Source organism: Sceloporus occidentalis, unplaced genomic scaffold, assembly GCF_023333645.1.
Source record: "Sceloporus occidentalis isolate IW3139 unplaced genomic scaffold, rSceOcc1.0.p SCAF_5, whole genome shotgun sequence".
NCBI lineage: Eukaryota > Metazoa > Chordata > Lepidosauria > Squamata > Phrynosomatidae > Sceloporus > Sceloporus occidentalis.
This window is the reverse complement of record NW_028316985.1, coordinates 104,616,973-104,635,831: the sequence shown is the minus strand read 5'-3', so window position 1 is coordinate 104,635,831 and position 18,859 is coordinate 104,616,973. Positions and strand designations below refer to the sequence as shown.

The window sequence follows — 18,859 nt, the reverse complement described above, 5'->3', positions numbered from 1 at the left end:
CTTCTCTGCCAAAGAGTGCTGGTGTCTCGTAAAACTACAAATCCCTAGATTCTGTAAGATGGCATCACAAGTTAATGTGGTGTCAAATTGCATTATTTCTACAGTGCAGCTGCACCCTCAGAGACAATTACAAGAGGAGCAGACATGTTTCGCAACCCTTAAAGATGAATGCATATATTCTGACATCTTTGCTGGTGTCAGTAATTGTTCTATTATAACTGAAATGGAATATATAATCAGAGAAACTGTCAATTCAGTTCTGAAGTGGTGGCATATAAATTGTACTCAGAATCCATCCATCCAGAATCCACCCAATTTACACTTCTCAGAATTCTTAGAATTCCATGACTTAAAAAGAGTGTGCATCTAGTCTTAAGAGGGTCAGATCAACATATACCAAGATAATGCAAATATACAATCCTAGAAAATAGAGAAGTAGAGAGAATTTTCCATTCATTTATTTTTTTTCTGGTAAAGTTATTTTTTTTTATATAAAAACAACTTTCTCTGTCATGAAATACAAGAAGGAGGTGGCCCAATATGTCTATGACATATTGAGCAAAAGGATTAAATTGAAAAGAACTACGCCCAACCTTCCTTGCAAGCTGAAGAGATTTGAAAATGATCCCCACATGTTCCACCAAGTTAAAAGTAGAGAAGATCTTAATTTCCCAGAACCATTTCCCTAATTCCCCAGGAGAAGGTGAACATGGCGTCATGAACATAAGGCTGTTCAATATTTATAATGCGTACTCTGGTTGTATTTCAGAGCTCTGGGATTTGAACAGAACATCAGTCTTTCACAGCCCGTCTGGATACCTTGGTCTTCATGTAATGCTTCTGGACGAATATCAAGATCGACTCTTTGTGGGAGGAAAAAACCTGGTGTATTCTCTCAGCTTAGACCGAGTCAGTGAGAAGTACAGAGAGGTACTGTAACAATGCCTACACTCCCCTCTAATAGCAAAAACATTCTTCATAGCAATTTTCCATGAGGAAGAAGAAGACTATTAACAAATGTTAGAAATGCAATAGAAGGGACATAGTCCACTGGGAGTATAATTTAAGAAATGTCATTTCAAAATGTCTGTTTTAACTGATTTTGTGCAGGTTTTGTTTTGTTTCTAGATTAAATTCCTAGCCTTTATCATGAATATGAAGGTCACATAGAAGCAAAGTAATTGAAATGTATATGTGTGTGTTTGTGTGTATATATTTATTTTTCATTTGTCTTTTACATTTGATGTCATTTTCAGCATACTGAGTTTTGCAAGGATTTATTTGCTTCTATTTTGTCATGTCTCTGCATTGATTATTCTGGGAGATATAGTCCTACCTCAAAAAATAAATCGTTGCTTTGTGTTAGAGGTGGAGATTGATTTGGCCAGTAGCTCCACTCTCAGAAGACAATAGCAAGATCTTCCTATACCAAACTGGTACAGTAACATTTTAAATGAAATGGTTCCTATCCATGCCCAGTGTCTTGAATTAATTCCATTCTTCTTTGAAATTTCAGTGCCTCTCTGTCTGAGACTTCTATCTTAGTTTGAAAAATGCCAAATCTTATATGACCCAAGTAATGGTGATGGAAGAAATTTAACTTATTTTGTGAACTGTCTTTGTTTTTTGTTTGTTTGTTTGTTTGTTGTTGTTGTTGTTTTAAAAAAAGCAAGGCTAATGAATATGTGGCCATCCAGTTTGTAACCAGCATAGTGAGGTGTGATGGAAATTGTGATCTAACAACATTTGGAGAGCTACACATTCCCCCAGCCTTGTAAAACTAGTTCATTTATAAAAGTCATCCATATTGGGGAAATGTAGATATTCCTACAGGACCACTGTTAGACCTATATCAAATTCACAGGGAGTCAAAAAATGATTGACTTCCAAAATATGGTTTCTGAGTGTTTCTCTGTGGATGACCATTCACCATCTTAAGCTGAACATGGATAAAACAGAGATCTTGGCTTTTCAGCCAGAAAACCCAGTTCCCTCTCTTTCATGCCTTTCACTGTGGTTTATAGGGTTACATAATGGTTCTGTCTTGGTTATCAGTAACCTTGAAGTCCTGCTGGATCATTGTTTGTTCTTACGTCCCTTTATCGGAGCAAATGCAAAGGCATTTAACTTCCATCTTTTGAACATCTGTAGGAACAATGGATTTTAACCATCAGGACTATCCACTTGTTTGCCCAAGCTTGGGTTATTTCTCACCTAAACTATTGTAATAGCCTACTGGTAGGTTTGCCTTCCTGCTCTCTCACTTCTCTGGTCTTAATCCAGAACATTGCTGATTGAGTTGTTTTAAATTTCTCCAAATATTCATCTCTCTCTTCCCCTCGTAGATTCTTCTATTGGTTACCAGTTCAGGTCAGGGCTCATTAGAAGCCTTTGGTCCTGGTATTAAAAGCCCTGCACTTGAACCTCCCTCATTATCTGGCAGTTCACCTAGCATGGTAGGTATCATCTAGGAATTTAGCATCAACAAAGGATTATTGGCAGTTCCATCAACATGCATGGCTCTATCAAGGCTGTGAGCCTTTCAGGATCTGGCTCCACATTTGTGGAACAATCTTCCTTTGCACCACCAGCTCGAAGAGGATCTTACTTGCTTTTGTAACGGGTTGAAGATCTTCCTCTTTGATTCAACAGATTAAGTTGCTAAGTGTGCCTAAGGTGGCAGAGATGGGTACCAACTGATATGGATTTTGTTTTTAGTACATTTGTATACAGTGCTACCTCGGGTTACGAAATTAATTCGTTCCGCGGCGCCGTTCGTAACCCGATACATTTCGCAACCCGAAAAGGCTTTCCGTTAGCGCTGGAAAGCCGCTAGCCGCGCTTCGCATTTAAATTTCGCGCCGAAATGAATTTCGTAACCCGAAAAATCTTTCGTTACCCGGAACAGTTTTTTCCAATCTAACTTTTTCGTACCCCGGAAATTTCGTAACGCGATCAATTCGTATCCCGGGGTACCACTGTATTATTATTGTTGTTATTGTTGTTGTTGTTGTTGTTAGGGACTTATTGGTTCTTCAAAGTGGCATTAATTGTCATCATGCTAACTTTAGTAGAGGAAATGTACTGAGTTCCATTTTGGATACACAGAGAAAGTGACAGTGATACCTTGCCCTGCCATTTTTCCATCTATTGTAACAGTAGATGGAGTATGCCATAGTTCCTTCTTCCAGGATAGTTGATAAAATTGTGAATTATAAACAATCTAATGCCTAGCCCTCTGTCTAACTCCTAGTCCACAACTGGGGTGTGGGGACAGACAAAGGAACTGTAATGATAGTTGCCAGCATTGGTACATATCAAAGTTAAACAGTGGGACTGTCTTTTTCAGGGAGGTAAACATATTCCCTTACAGATGGTATTTGGGTTAGAACCATTTCCAAAAAGCCTACTGCGATGTGATGAATTCAGTATCCATTCCAAAAACAATTAAAACAATCCAGTATGGCAAGTGTATGGTAGTACTCCCCACTTCCATTTCTAGCAAATAAAAAAGATCCCAGAATGCATATAAATAAAGACACTGAATTCCTTCTTAAGAATTTCATACTTCCACTGTTTCCTGTTTTGTTTTCTTTCCAGAATCACCCCCCAGTACACAGAGACACATATGGATGAACAATATGTAGGGCAGGCTTCCCAACAGGCCTCAGGCTTGGAACATGTTACAATCCTTGTCAGGCACCATCCCTTATTGCAGCTATCCCCAACCTGCTGACAGCCAGATGTACTGGAGAACAACTTCTATCATCTTCACCCAGCATGTCCAGTGGCCATTGTGACTGAAAGGAGTTGAGATCCAACACATCTGGAAAACACAAGGCTGGGGAAGGCTGCCATAGAGGGTAGCAGGAAAATGTAAAATGGAATTTGATTCTGGTAGCTTACATAAGAAGATGCACAACAGATGTTCTGTACCTTATAAGATAAAATGTTTGCATGTCATGATTTTTGTTCTCATCTTCTGACTGATGAGATTTTCAATTAGGATTGTGTATAGGTTAAATCACATGCGATTTATTCGTCATCCTTTCACTGATTCATTGATTAAATCTCAATGCCATTTCCATTTATAGCAGTCTCAGTACAACAGCTGTTGTAGGAAAGTGCAAGACATGTACTACCTATCTATTCTAAATAAAATATAGCATTTTATGATTTTAAAGGCTATTTTATTTTTATTTTATTTTAAATAAAAAATAAAATGGCCTTTTAAATTAAAAAGATAAAATAAAAAAAACACATTTAAAAGGCTGTTTTACATACCATCCTTTCAATTAAAGACAGAACTAAAGTAGTACAAAAACAACAATAAAAACACAGTCACGCTGAAGTATTCTTACATTTCTGCATCTCACTTATGGGTGGCAAAACTAGGAAATGGCAATTTTTAGAGAGTAGTGTTAATGCCTGCAGTGTTTTGCTGAGATTTTTAAAGCACTTTTCTTTAAAAAATGTAAAAGTGGGATTAATAAAGATATAAATATAATTCTAATCTGATCTAGTCATAATAAAAGTCTAGTTTTCCCCTCTCCTAAATGTAACAGATAAATAGTATTAACTCCTGTAATGGTGGATCATGAATCCCTTTTAATTTTACATCTTGTGTGGAAAAAAAAAAGAGTATGGTTTTTGGACTCAATTGCTGCGTTTAGGTTTCTTCAACATGGACTGTGAAGTGAGTTTTTATTGAGGAAGCTTGGCTTCAACCTGACACGTGGGCCTGATTTACAAACACATTTAAACAAGGAGAAACGATTGTCCACAGATATATAGTCTTCCATCATTAAACAATTCACTAATAACTTAGAAATCTCACCAAGAAGGAACATATTAGAAATCTCCAAGGATGAAGCAACAGACTGGGTGGATATAAAATGCACTTAGTTTTCATGAGGTAGCAACATGAAAATAACTTAATTGGCAAAGAATGTGAAGCAGCTGCTCTCTCTGGACCTTACACTTTATGGCTATTTCTCCAATTCCTCAAAGTTCACTTAGTTCAAGGAACACATTTAAATTATTTAAGAGGATCCACACTCTGCCAGGCAGTCTCCTGTGTGTGAATGTGTGTGTGAATATACATGTATGCTTTTTTCCATTCACATGTACAAAAAACGCCTTGTACATTCTCCAGTGTTTGGGGAATTCAAATTCTGTTTTATTTTTTCTGTTAGTTGTATCCCTCTATTCATCCAAGGATCTCAGTCATATCCAGAGGGCTCTTTCATTTAGGATAGAGGAAGATTTTGTTCACTCCAATACACTAATTTGAGTTATAATAGAAAGCTGGAGCTGGTTATAATAGATAAAGCTTTTCTTTCCAAAATGATTGGGACTTCCTGCGAAGATTTATAGAGGATCCGGGAGTCATGGCAGCTTGTATATGCATAATTCTTGTATGAGTAATTCATTTCTTATGGTCAACATTATATATATAAAAATCTCCCTGTTTATCCTTTTCTCCAAATCAGGTAACAAACTTGGTAGCAACATAATTTTCTCATTCTCAGTAGTACCATACCGGAAAACAGATATTTTTGTTTAAGAGTGTCAAAAGGCAAAGCTAGGCAGTAAGATACAGGGCTTCCTCCAAAAACTTCTTTCCCATATTGTATTCTTCAGTTACCCTAATGGTTCCATGAAGCCCATGGGGGGAGGTTCTGTGTAGCCATTAGCCTCCTTCCAGAACCCCAAAACAAAACTATTGAAAGCTTTCGCCCAGTCAAAACTGCTTTCTTATAGCTCAAAAACAAACAAACAAATAAACAAACAAACCAAACTTCAGTAGTGGTTTGGTTTTGCATTTATGTGTTGTTTCAGGGAATAACACAAAACAGCAAAAAGTCTAGCTTGAAAGTAAATGGAAATGTTCAGAACATAGTTTCCATTAAGTCCCTTCAGCCCTAAATGTGTCCCCATCCCAGACAAATGCTACATACAGCCTACTAAACCTGGGCTGCACTGCTTAATTTCTGCAATGCGGCAGCAAAAATAAGGTGAATTTTTCTTCCAAAACAAAGGAGGGATACAGGCTGGCAGCTCCATGCTGTCCGTCTTTTACTTCTCATTGGTGCCATGCCAACTGCACCACGAAGCACCAACAAGTTCCCTAAAAAGAAGCCACCTAGAGCTTCTAGTGAGCACTGTTTGGGCATGCTGATGCCTGTTCATCATCATCGCAGGCCCCATGTTGGTGGGGATGCGGCAAGATGGCGCATGGGTGAAGCAAGTCTGTATCGGGCCAAAGTTGACAGAAATGTTAAAGAAAAAATGAGGCCTTTCCCCCCAGCTACTGCAAGAATGTCAAATTTGATTTATTTATTTATTTATTTATTTATTTATTTATTTATTTATTTTTGTTTAAACAGTTCTATCCTGCCTTTTATCCAAAGATCTCAGGGCAGCTTACAATAGCATAAAGTTAAAACAATAAATACTTATAAAAGTTTAAATGAACAAAAATATATTCAACAGTTTTTCAATTTAAAAGCAACCAGTTTAAAATGGGTTAAAGCAATCTTGAATGATATAAAACTATAAAACATGTGCAGCCTGTATAAAATCAGTTTGGCCTGAAAGCTTTTTTGAGTAGATAGAAGCAGAACCACTCTAAAGCAGTTCTTCCTATTCCTATCTTTTAGAGCTGGTCCAGTAAGATGTCATAATCAATGGTATCAAAAGTTTCTGAGAGATCCAGGAGGATCAACAGGGTAGCAATCCCATTAGTCTTTCCCCCAGGGTAGGTTGTCAGTCAGAGCAACCAAGACTGACTTGGTAACCATACCCTATCTTGAAGCCAGGCTGAAATAGGTCTAAATAATGTTTCCCCCAAGAACATCTGAAGTTGTTCAGCCACCACACATTCAAGCACTTTGACCAAATACAGGATATTAGTGATAGAGTGGTAGTTATCACATACATCTTGACTCAGGGAGGTCCTCTTCAGGAGAGGGTGCATTACAGCCTCCTTCAAGGCAGCAGGTGCCATCCTCTGATATAGTAAGGCATTTACCATGCCTTGGACCCACCCAGTCAATCCATGTCTGCTAGATCCTAAGAGCAAGATGGGCAAGACTACAGGCAGTGGGACAGTTCTACTCAAGTGTCTTATCCACATCATCAGGCTGCAACAACTGAAACTGATCCCAGAAATATTGAACAGATAGCACAATGGATACCTCCCTAAACTCTGCAATAAATGTGGCATCAAGTTCTGTCTGAATATGAACAGCTTTCTGCTCAAAGTGTCTAGACAATTTATCACATCAGACAATTGAGGGTTCTAATCCTGGCCTCTCTGAGTATGACTCCAGTAGGCTCTTCACCACTCAGAAAAGCTCTGCAGGAGAGTGTCCTGAACACAAAATGGATTGGCTTCTGGATGAGAGTAATAGAATCCTTATAAATGAGAGCAACTCTCTCTCCCTTGCCACCCAGTCTAGCTGATGCTGCACTAAGCATCCAGATGGACAGAGCTGGGATAAGCTGACATTACCAAGCTCGTCCACTCAGGTCTCCATGACACATAGCAGGCCAGCCCATTTATCCACAACCAGATCAGGGATGTTGCTTGTTTTATTGCAGAGTGACCTGGCATTTAGCAGCAGAAGCAGACCAGAGCAGAGCAGAGGACAGGCTGATAGGGCAGTTTGGATCTTGAGGGATGGGAGGAGCAGGGACGTAGCCAGGAGTTTAGGAAGGGGGTGGGGGTTCCAGACTAAATGCCACCATTATATTGGGGCTTGGGAGGGGCGGCACAGCAGCACGCACCATTCATTTTTCTAATGGAAGGGGGGGTCCGGACCCCAAGAACCCCCCCCCAGCTACGTCCCTGGGAGGAGGGGGGGTGGATTGAAACATAGGATAGATAAACATGGGATTTCAAACAGATATCCCCTATTTCCCTTATCTGACCTGCCCAAACTCCAGCATTATACCTCTCTCTTTCCAAGATTATGTCAGTAGAGGTACCCTGTAACCTGCCCCCCTCCCTTGAGTCCCACATGCACATGTACAGACAAAAAAAACCCTAAGAAATTTTGATGGCACAGTGCAGCCCCTGCTGGATCTGAGAAAGTAGGGCAATTCCAAACCCATCTTCCAACCCAGGAAGCTCCCCACCCCTGCAAGTAAAGGAATTAGTTGATGCTATGAACATGCTTTACAGAAGGGCTACAAAGAATGTACATCTAGCCCACTATAATTTTTCTTCTTCTTCTTCTTTTATCAATTAGCCTCACTGTCTCAGCAGATGAACAAAAAGGGGGGATGAAATGGTTAGGCCAGTTAAGTATGTCCATCTAAAAGGAGTAAGGTGGTTGCACATTCAGCTAAAATGAAATGAGAGGGCACCCAATCCCACTTAAAGCACTGATCTTTGGCAACTATTCCACAGACATATTTTAAATCTGCCCTCTGCTATCATTGCCGTATAACCCCCAAGCCATAAATTGCTTACATTCTTCATATGTTTTTGAAGGTGAAACAAATGTGGTGCATACAGAAAAATTGCTAGTGATGAAATTTGCAAAATGTTTCATGCACTGAGTCATGGACATGACAGCTATTGAATAATTCTGTTCAAATGAAAGGTCACACACAAAGGCCAATAAAGTGTGTGATAGTTTAATGTCATTCCAGCTCCGGTACTCTTGAGAAATCATTGAGCAATAGTGATTTCCAGCTTGCCAAAAGGTTGTCATCCTGGCAAGTGCCCAATACCAAGTCAAGGATGTAGTCATCCTGAGGAATTCACAAACAGTATACAACACCAAGGAAAAATCACACATGGAAGGCTAAAGGCCACCATTTACAATCAATTAGTTTCTGGCTTTGGGTGCAGTACAAATGCAGCTTACATTATCTGTGTGGAAAATACTCAGCAATTAAGCATTTGTAATCAAGAAAAGAGAAAGCATTGTGAAAGGGCTATAAATTAGCATATGTGCTGTCTGTGCATATATGCAAAAGAATTTTGGCCAAGTTGTTTTCCGCAGGAACAAGATAGATTTGTTCATGGTAAGAGCTATTTGTTGGCTCAGTAACCTGCTGATGCAAAGCTATGTGTTTGCAAGTTCTTGAACTTCATACTCTTTTTCCATCCCTTGTGAAAGGATGGCAGAATTTGGCTCTTTTGTACACAGACCACCCAGACATAAAAAATATAAAATAACCCATTATCCATTTCAGTATGAATTATGAATATTCTGCTATCAGAGTTCATTATACATTTGGTACCTACACAACACAGGTATGCCTTAGTTAACAAAGTGAGTGTGTTCCTGGCTACCAGGTCTTTAACAGAAAATTTGGTACTGAGGCAAAAATAACATGGAAAGACTAAGGAGACATTCTTATCTCATAAAAAAGAGTAGTTCAATATGTTTCAACAAACTTTTTATTGAAAACTAACAATGTGTACATGTGAAAGGAAACTACTAGGCCAGGCAAGAGTAGCATAAGTAGACAATAAATAAAATTTGAAATTTCTACAGACCACTTGAAGGCTTCTTCCAAAATGCATCTAGGAATGGATTTTTCTTTCACCAGTCTCTCCTTCTCTTACAATTTCTGTTTTGCTGGCCAAATGTACTCATCTTGTTTTTTACATGAGAGAGCAATTCAGGCTTATCGGCTCTCCCCTTTTCTTTGTTTTGTTATTCACGCATGTTTAGTAAGGGATTCTGGAGACAGCTGTTCTTTACATTGCCTGTTGTAAGCAGGCAGCAAAGCTACAGTCAGCTCAGTTGGAAAAGAATCCCATTTTTCCTAGCTCAAGCTTAGTTGCATTATTTCCTAGAAACACCTTGTTGCAACCAGACACTGAGTGGTTCTTTTCTTCAGCCCTTCCTCAACATCCTCCCCCACCAATGCTTCTATAAAAAAAAAACTTCCAGCTGGACATAGAATGATTGGAAAAATAGATTAAAGCTAGATGGGTTTTAAAAACTGTAAAAAGGAGCATTTTGTTAACTGAGGGGGCTATACAGACCGGCCCAAGGGGGTGTTCTGCAGCCACACCGCAGCCTCTATCCAGCCTCTGGAGGGCACAAAAAGGAGGTGCAAAAAGCAGCTTTGTCTTGTAACCTCCAAAGGGTGCCATAGCTGCTTTATGATGCCCTTTCTGCGTTGCATCATGTAGCCATGATGGTGTGCACCATGTGGACCAGCACAAGCCAAAATGGCACCCTGTGGATGTAGTTAGGGCACCCAACATGAGGATGGTGCACCATGGTTCCTCCCACAGGCCGGCACAAAATGCTGGTCTGTATAGGCCCTAAGTTATGGTTCTGTAAGATTTATAATTGTGAGTTTCAGCAGCATCCCTGATCCTACGGTAAACCACATGACACTTTACATTATCTATGCAAAAGTATTACTACCAGTTGCATCTGGTTATAACCTATGACTGTTAACAGGCAGTTTTCATGTTCAGAGGTATTTATTCATTAAATTAGCATGTGCTAGTAACAAAAAAGGGAAGGCTATCACCTTCTTCTTGTGAGCTTCCAGAACAAGATAACTGGCTTAGATGAAAAGACAATGTTGGACTATTAGGAAATGGACAAGCTAACCACATTTGGCAATAAGTATGTTGATAAATGAAGTTGATGTATATTGAAAATGTTTGCGATAAAGCACAGTTTTAAGTTGTAATCAAATATTGAATAATCAAGTGTTCAGAAAGCAGCAAATATTCTTGATCTGAAATACTGAGGTATCTAGGAATTTTAAAAAAATAATAATTGTCTGTCACATAATCTTTGGAGCTTATCCCATGGCTTACTACATCAATTTTTCACTTTTCAGGCTTGTATTCAATTATTAGTCTCAATTAGAGCAGGGCCACTTAATCAGTGGAACTTACATTACTGATGATCTATCACATTCACATTGATACTGTGTCTATTATAGCTGGGTTAACACTGGGGTGTAGAGGAAAGGAACTGTGTGGCTGCTAGCAGTTGCAGTCCCATAACATGAGGAGTGTTGCATGATTCTCACTCCTGATTCAGGTCACAGTCAGTTCAGTTCACAACAGGGGCTGCTTGGTACAGTAAATGAAAAGTCATGTATCACCTTGCTAAATTCACAAGGCCAGTATAAAATTACAGTTCCTTTAGCACCTGTCTGAGACTTGTCACAAGAAGTGATGAGAGTACTCAGTCTTATGTGCAGTGTATATATACACTCAAAATCAAAACGTGAATTATCATTGAATGAGAGTAATATTTTATTTATATATTGATATTGGTGCCATCTGAAATTTAAAATTATCTTCTTGAAGTAAGCTTCTTATATAGTCTGTTAACTGGTTACTTATTTTATTGCAGATTCATTGGCCAAGTACATCCCTGCAAGCAGAAGAATGCACTATCAAAGGAAGATATGCTGTAAGTATTAACTATAGAATGTCTTTGTTATTCTTTAGCAAGCAATAGAAATAGCAAGTACATCTCTATACTGCTTATCAGTGTACTTAAATACTTCCTAAGTGGTTTATAATATATATGTCAATTGCCCCCAACAAGCTTGGTACTCATTTTAGCAACCTCGGAAGGATACCAGGCTGAGTCAACCCTGAGCCCCTGGCTGGTATCGAATTCATAAATTTGTGATTTGTTAGTGAGTGGCTGCAGTACAAGCATTTAACCACTGCCTCACCAGGGCTTTTACTTTGTTAAGAGGACTGTCAGTATAGTTCAAACGGGGGATGATCAGAGATCTCCTTATTGTCTCAACCTTCTTCTCAGGTGGTTTGAAGAAAATCTGATGTATTTAAACATGTATATTTTTTTAGCACACATGACGGGTCAGTTTTTCAGGTCTTTCCTTCTTTCTTTCAATTAAAGAAGGCTCTGGCTGCTTTTCATTGTTTGTTTTTCTTTACAAAAAGCAGGTTAATACATAAGATGGAAGCAAGTGCTTGCCAGATATGGCCCTGGGGTTTCAACAAATGATGCCCAGGATCTGGGCCAACTACAGCTAGAAAGGAAGTGTACTCTACATACGCTCAGAGGCATGCTCCACCACGACGTGTAGTCTATTCACATGTGTGTACATAAACACATGCCATAGTGAGTGCCCACTATTCTATATACCTTTCACACTCCTGGATAGATCCTATGGATTCCTGCTACCTCTCTCTCCTGCACACTGCTTCAAATTTTGATTTTGCCTCTCCCTTTTCTTTTCTCTTTCTAACTTTCTCTCTCTCCCCCTGTAATGTATGCCAGTTGACTCTTCTTGTCTTTTAAAAATGAGTAAAGAGTGTAGTGTTCCTGCATCATACTAAGAGAGACAATCCCAAAAGTTTTGAGATCCAGTATATTATTTTACTGCAGGCTCCTTGGCAGCCAGAGAAAAGTAAAGAAAGAAACCCCTTCTGCCTTATAAAAAATAAAGCCAACCCCCCTCCCTCCCTCTTTCTAATTCTCTCCCTCTCCCTCTCTCTTACACACACATTATAGAGAGAGCATATCTTCCTTTCAACCTGCAAAACTACTTCTCCCTGTGAAGTTCATGTCAAATTCTGCATGCACATGTGAACTGAGGTTTCTGTTTGGGCTGGAGATGGGATTGGACTGATCCCCAATCCCTTCATGAGTTCTTGATAAGTTTGAGCCACAGAACTTTCCGGGATGATATTAAGCTCCATGTGCTTTTAATAGCATGCACCCAAATACAACAGGCGCAGCACTTCACTGATAGGAAGGCAAGTGTTGGAGGAAGCTCTGCCTGATGAATTCTGCTTGTTATGCAGCTGAGGTTTGAACTCAGAGGTCTTGTGTGGAGAGGGGTAGCCCAGCTCCTCCAGTGTCTTTGTTATTAAGTCTTGAGGAAGAGGAGGAGGAGGAGGAGGAGATGATGATGATGATGATGATGATGATGATGATGATGATGATGATGATGATATTATAGCAGCAGCAGCAACACACACAATAAATACTTTTTCATTATATTTTCATTATATTGAAACATAACCCAGTCTTCACCTCTTATCACAGGCTGAATTAGTTTGCACAGATAGGATTCTCAGAACTCAGGACCTGGCCCCAAATCTCAGGACCTGGTCTCTTTTCTCCAGTTCCCAATGTTAAAGGGAAGAAAATCTCAGGAGAAGAGCACTGCCTTAAAATGTGTGTGTGTGTGTGCACGCGCGCGCGCGCGTGTATGCAGGTTGAGGCATCTATTTGAACTGGTGGGGGACAGGAAGATTTTTATTTGAATGTGTGTGTGTGTGTGTGCGTGCGTGTTAATTTGACTGACATCTCTGTGCAAGTGCTTAATGTAGCACACTTTGTGCCATCACCAGAACGTGGCCCTTGGACCCCTTGTAATGTCACACTGTACCTTTGCAAAAGGTCATTCCAAGGATTTTGGCTCTGAGATATTCCCCGCTTGACAACCTGAGTCTGTTGCTACACTGAAGAATTAGTGCAGTTTGAAACTATTTTAACTATCATGGCTCAGTGCTAAGGATCCATGGGAGTTTTTTGTGGCACCAGAGCTCTCTAGCAGAGAAGGCTAAATATCTTACAAAATTACAGATCCCAAAACCCATCCATTAATTCTGTAGTTTAGATGCAACATGAGTTACAGAGCTTTAGAGGGAAATGGACTTTACCAGCTGTCCCTTAAACTGTGTTATCTTAACAATAGTATAATAGTAAAGAAATGTTTACCCCAGCTTTAATATTCCTGTAATAAGCAGAGGAAAAATATTGTTCATGTTTTCTACTGAGCTGGCACAGAGTGATATTATCAGCTACTTCAACAGAGAGTATAGGCTGTTGAGAAACTGGAGTGTGTTCAAAGTATGGCTACCAAAAAGGTTAAGGGTCTAGAAACCGTGCCTTATGTGGAGAGACTTAGGGAGCTGGATATGTTTAGCCTTGAGACAAGACAGTTAAGAGGTAATAGGATAGCCTTGTTTAAATATTTGAAGGGATGTCATATTGGGGATGGAGCAAGCTTATTTTCTGCTGCTCCAGAGAATAGGATCCAGAACCATTGATTCAAGCTACAGGAAAAGAGATTCCACCTCAACATTAGGAGGAACTCCCTCGGAGGGTGGTGGAGTCTCTTTCTTTAGAGGTCTTTAAACAGAGGCTAGATGGCCATTTGTCAGGGATGCTTTGATCGTAATTTCCTGCATGGCAGGGGGTTGGATGGTCTTTGTGGTCTATTCCAACTCTATGATTCTATGATTGTATGATACAGCCTTGACATGGCCATATAAATGTATGTAAATAGTTGCCCCATCCTTTTCATGTTCTTCTTTGTAGTCTCTGTTACTCACTCAAATGGCCACTCTGTGGCTGGGCAGTGCTTCATTCAGAACCTTTAGAGCTGGATAGAGAACTTTGGTCCTGGTCTCACCCACCTCCAGGCAGCCTTACACCTCAGTTCCCACCTAGAAACCTCAATTCCCTTCTTTCTGCTGCTGTAGCAGCTTTTTAGGAACACTTCAGAGCTTTCACATTCATTTTCCAACATGTACAACTTTGGCCTGTTTTTTACTATTTGAGTTATCTCCATCTTTCATGTCTTGGAACGGTGCCTCTCTGTTTCCTCCCTTCATTGCTATCTCACAACCATTTCAGCCTACTTTTCAGGATGTTGGTAAACTCTTGTGTTTCCATCACCACCTGATAAAGAAACTTCTAAGAGGCTAAAGAAACCTTCACAGACCTAATTGTGAGACCTACTTCACCATGGCAATTAGACCATGCCCTTTGCCAGCTTGCAACCTTTGAACAGCTCTTGACTTGCAACCTTCATCTTCATATTTAGAAAACTGCCTTCCCAAGAGCTTTAACATCGCCACAGCAGGGAGGTGAATTGCATGTACTCAGGGCTGGCTCACTTTATTTACAATTTCTCCAACACAAGGTAATCCTTCACCCTGATATCTCCTTTTCCCCCAAGGGACTTTTAGCCTTTCATTTGAATTAAGATTGTTCTTCTGACTTTGATGCAAAATTCTTCAATAGATTTGAACAAGTCCTACCCATTTTCAGGTGGCTCTTGCCTTTGTTATACAGGAAGGTTCCATCTTATACTTCCTCCCAGTTATTCATCTGTTACTTTTCCCATTGGAAAAGATTGTCTGTTTTGAACCAACATTTTTGAAAATGGGTATCTTCTGCCATCTCTCTGGCTTCTTAATTGGCCAGGAAACAGCCCCCCTATATGCATTCTTAGCCACTCCATTACAACAGTGGCTGCATCCTTGGCCTCTTTGCAGTGGATTCCCTTGGTAGATATTTGCAGAGAAGCTGTCTGGTCATATCCCGTTATCTTTGTTTCTCACTACCGGATTTATGCTTTGTTTCTCACTACTTGAGCTGATGCTGCCTTTGGCAGAGCTGTCCTACTTTCCTCTCTAGCATGGCCTTTGGCTTTCCCCTGCAGCCTACCTGAGTGCACCACACTCCCTCTTCCTTTGGTGAGTAGCTTACTAATCTCCCTTTGCGTGTGTCACAAAGACCGTGAAGAAGAAGGACAGGTTGCTTACCTGTAACTGTATTTCTTTGAGTGGTCCTTTGTGAACTCACACATGGCCCTTGCAGTCTCTTCCAACTCTATGGCCTGTTACAGACTGCCAAAATAAAGCTGCTTCGGGTCTCTTTGGAGGTATGCTATTTAAATGATGCATGGGTCCTAAGAGTCCGGAGGTCGTGCCAAAGCCACACTCCATTCCTAAGCACTGGAGTGCAGCTTTGGTGCAGTTTCCGGATTCTTAGGATGCATGCATCATTTAAACAGCATACCTCCAAAGAGACCTGAAGCAGCTTTATTTTGGCAGTCTGTAACAGGCCTATGATTCTATAATTTTATGATCCTTCCTATCCTTTCCTCATTGCATCCTGCTTTTCCTCCATTTCATTGGTGCCACATGTGGAGTCTACAGAACTGAGATCTCTAGGTGGGAACAAAGCCTTAAGGCTGCCTGAAAGTGGGTGGTTTCAGGGCCAGTATATTCTATCTCGCTCTAAAGGTGTTGAATCACTGCAGAGCCACAGATAACCCATTTGTGTGAGTTCACAGGTGACCACTCGCAAAACTTCAGTTACAGATAAGCAACCTTTTCATTCATTGAAATCCATGCCAACTTCACCCAGTTAAGCTATTTGTAAAGATCTTTTTAAAGTTCAGATTTCAATTTTCAATAACAGAAGGAGTTCTGTTACCATAGTGAGGATGTGATATAATAAATATTAAGATTGTAGAGTCATTTTCTCTACAGCCTATCATTTGCCTTTTAAAAATCAATTGTCCTTTTAAAAAAAAGGCATTCCTTTTCATTTCCTTGCCTTTTCCTTTCATGCCAGTTCTATAGAAATTGATTTACATGGCTCAAAGAATGCTCGTTTTAAAATTCTTTAAAAATTCAACACTCCCCAATTCATTGGCTTGACTTGAAGTTTTAAGTTACTGGAATCCTAGAAAAATGGGGACTGAAGGAAAATTCCTTTGAGTGCAGAATTGTTATTTCAGAGGGCAGCATTTTCCCTCAGCTGTAGCCACATTCCTTTTTCATCCCACCATGTTTATTCTCCTGTCTACCTCTTCACTTTGAGACTGTACCCACTGACTATTCCTGGGCATATGGAAATATCTAAGCCTCAACTTCATTGCATTTTATGAATCTTAGGCATGTTACAGATGCGCCGAAGGGGCGTACTAGGGTTAGGAAGGGGCGTGTTAGGGTTGAGAAGATGCCCCTCAACCCTAATACAGACCAAGTCCGTACAAAATGGCGGCACCTGTCCACATGGGGGCCGCCATTTTGACTCCGCGGATGCATAGCATCTGGATGTCGCATGGCGGAAGTGATGCTGTGAGTGCGCGACTAGTGCCTCGTGGCGCCACTTCACGGTCCCAGAAAGAAGCGCCATTTCGGCGCTTCTTTCTTGCTGTGCCTGGGAACCACATGGTTTGACCGCTGCAGTTCCCAGATGTAGCAAGCCGCAGCGGCGGCAGAGCACCCTTCTTAGGCGCTCTGTAACACGCCTTATATCCATATCCTTCCCATCCTAGTTTCATAGGAAATGCAAGACTCTCTTCCTCCTGTACTGAAACATGTACACATTTTTCCTAGTGTGTGCATTTATTTATACATTTTAAGTATTGTATGCAATTCCCCTATTAACTATTTTTGCATTTTTTTAAAAAAAAGTCATTTCACATTTTAAAAGGCCTATATTGTTTTGCATGTATTGTATGTACTTGTGTATAAGTCTAGAAATTTTAGTCAAAAAATTGGCCCAAAAAACCTGAGTTGACTTATCCATAGGTCAATGTAAGTACTGTACTTTTATTTAAAAAGGAACTGTCCCCTGGTGAAAAGCAAGAGTATAATCTGTCCTGGAAGCACTGACCCTCCTCTATTTTCTCATCCATCCAGGTTTAGTGTGAGCAGAAACAGTTATGCCTGTGGAATTTTATACATTCTTTGGCATTGTTTTCCTTTGTTTCATCCTTTAGATCCTTTGTTACATGCAGCTAAGTTTTACCCTCAACATATCCACGGGTCATATCAAAATCCATAATTTATACCCCCATACCTACCCTTGACTTATACATGAGGTCGACTTATAGTTGAGTATATATGGTAGTCTGTTTCTCTGAAACACCCTATAAGCCTGACAAACGTTTAGATTTTCCAGATTAGGTGCATTTCTTTGGTGAGTCTTGGAAGCTGTAAAAATGATGCTTTCATTGACAGTGTGAAATGCAACAGAATCTTTTTCCTCCAAAATAAGTTCCTACTCCCATTATTTTTATTTCCTTCTTGCTGTGAAAATGGAACTGTGCAAGTTATCCTCTTTTCAAAGACTTCAATGTGTAGTTCACTAAAGGATAATATGCTATGTATAAAGTTCAGCTTTGATAATGTCACTGAGATCAAAAGGGGGATAGTTTTTAAAATACTGTTCAGTCCCACTTAATGACATTTCTTACCTGTCACCACAGGAGGAGTGTGCCAATTACATCCGTGCTCTACATCGATACAACCGAACACACCTGCTGGCTTGTGGCACAGGAGCCTTTGATCCCGTCTGTGCTTTTATACGAGTTGGCCATCAATCAGAGGTAAGAAGTACTCCCTAAAAATATCTTTAAGATCCAAAACACTTAATATCCTTGAGAAATCCTGTGAGAACATAGGCAGGTGGATAGTCTAACATGAGTGTACAAATGATTATTCTGCTCTTCATTGTGATCTCTGATCCTAATCAGCCATGTGGTGTTTAGCAATTAGGTATGTAATGGAAGCATACACAACATTTTCAATAAATAAAATAAAAATTGGGTAATTTTCTCCATTTATGACTACTAATCTACCATGCCAAATTCACTACAAAAGACTACAAGAAAGAACACAGAGCAAAAGCATTTGTGTGATTACTGTCTTCTCATGGAAACAATGATGATGCATCTGATTCTCATCTAGCAAGTCTCAAGTGGCAGAAAGACAGCATGCCTAGAGGTCCAGAAACAAAATCATATGAAAAATGTTTGGATGAATTGGTCCACTTACCCTGGTGGCAGGAAGACTAAAGGGAGACACGGCACTGGCCTTCAAATGTCTGAAAGTCTGTCATGCACAGCATGGAGCAGAATTATTATTTTTGTATTCCAGGAGAACAGACTTGAACCAGTGGGTGCAGATTTGACTAAACATTATTCCCACTCACCCCCAAAAAACTCCATCTTCCTTAACAATAACAACCATTCAAGAGGGTAACAAATTGCCTCAGGAGCTGGTGGGAACTTGTTTGCTGGAGGTATTTAAGCAGTCATTTGTCCAATATACTTTAGTTAAGGG

The 18,859-nt window shown here is 40.0% G+C and overlaps 1 protein-coding gene across 2 annotated transcripts in view; it reads left to right on the top strand.

Annotated features, from left to right (window-relative positions):
* The window catches only part of LOC149312619 (semaphorin-3E), a 208,306-nt gene that overhangs the window by 107,990 nt on the left and 81,457 nt on the right, over positions 1 to 18,859 (top strand). For both annotated transcript variants that reach the window (XM_089525013.1, XM_089525012.1), the window contains exons 2-4: positions 770 to 930; positions 11,355 to 11,414; positions 18,004 to 18,123. In XM_089525013.1, the coding sequence (XP_089381139.1) occupies positions 770 to 930; positions 11,355 to 11,414; positions 18,004 to 18,123 (341 nt within the window). The remainder of the gene's footprint in view (positions 1 to 769; positions 931 to 11,354; positions 11,415 to 18,003; positions 18,124 to 18,859) is intronic.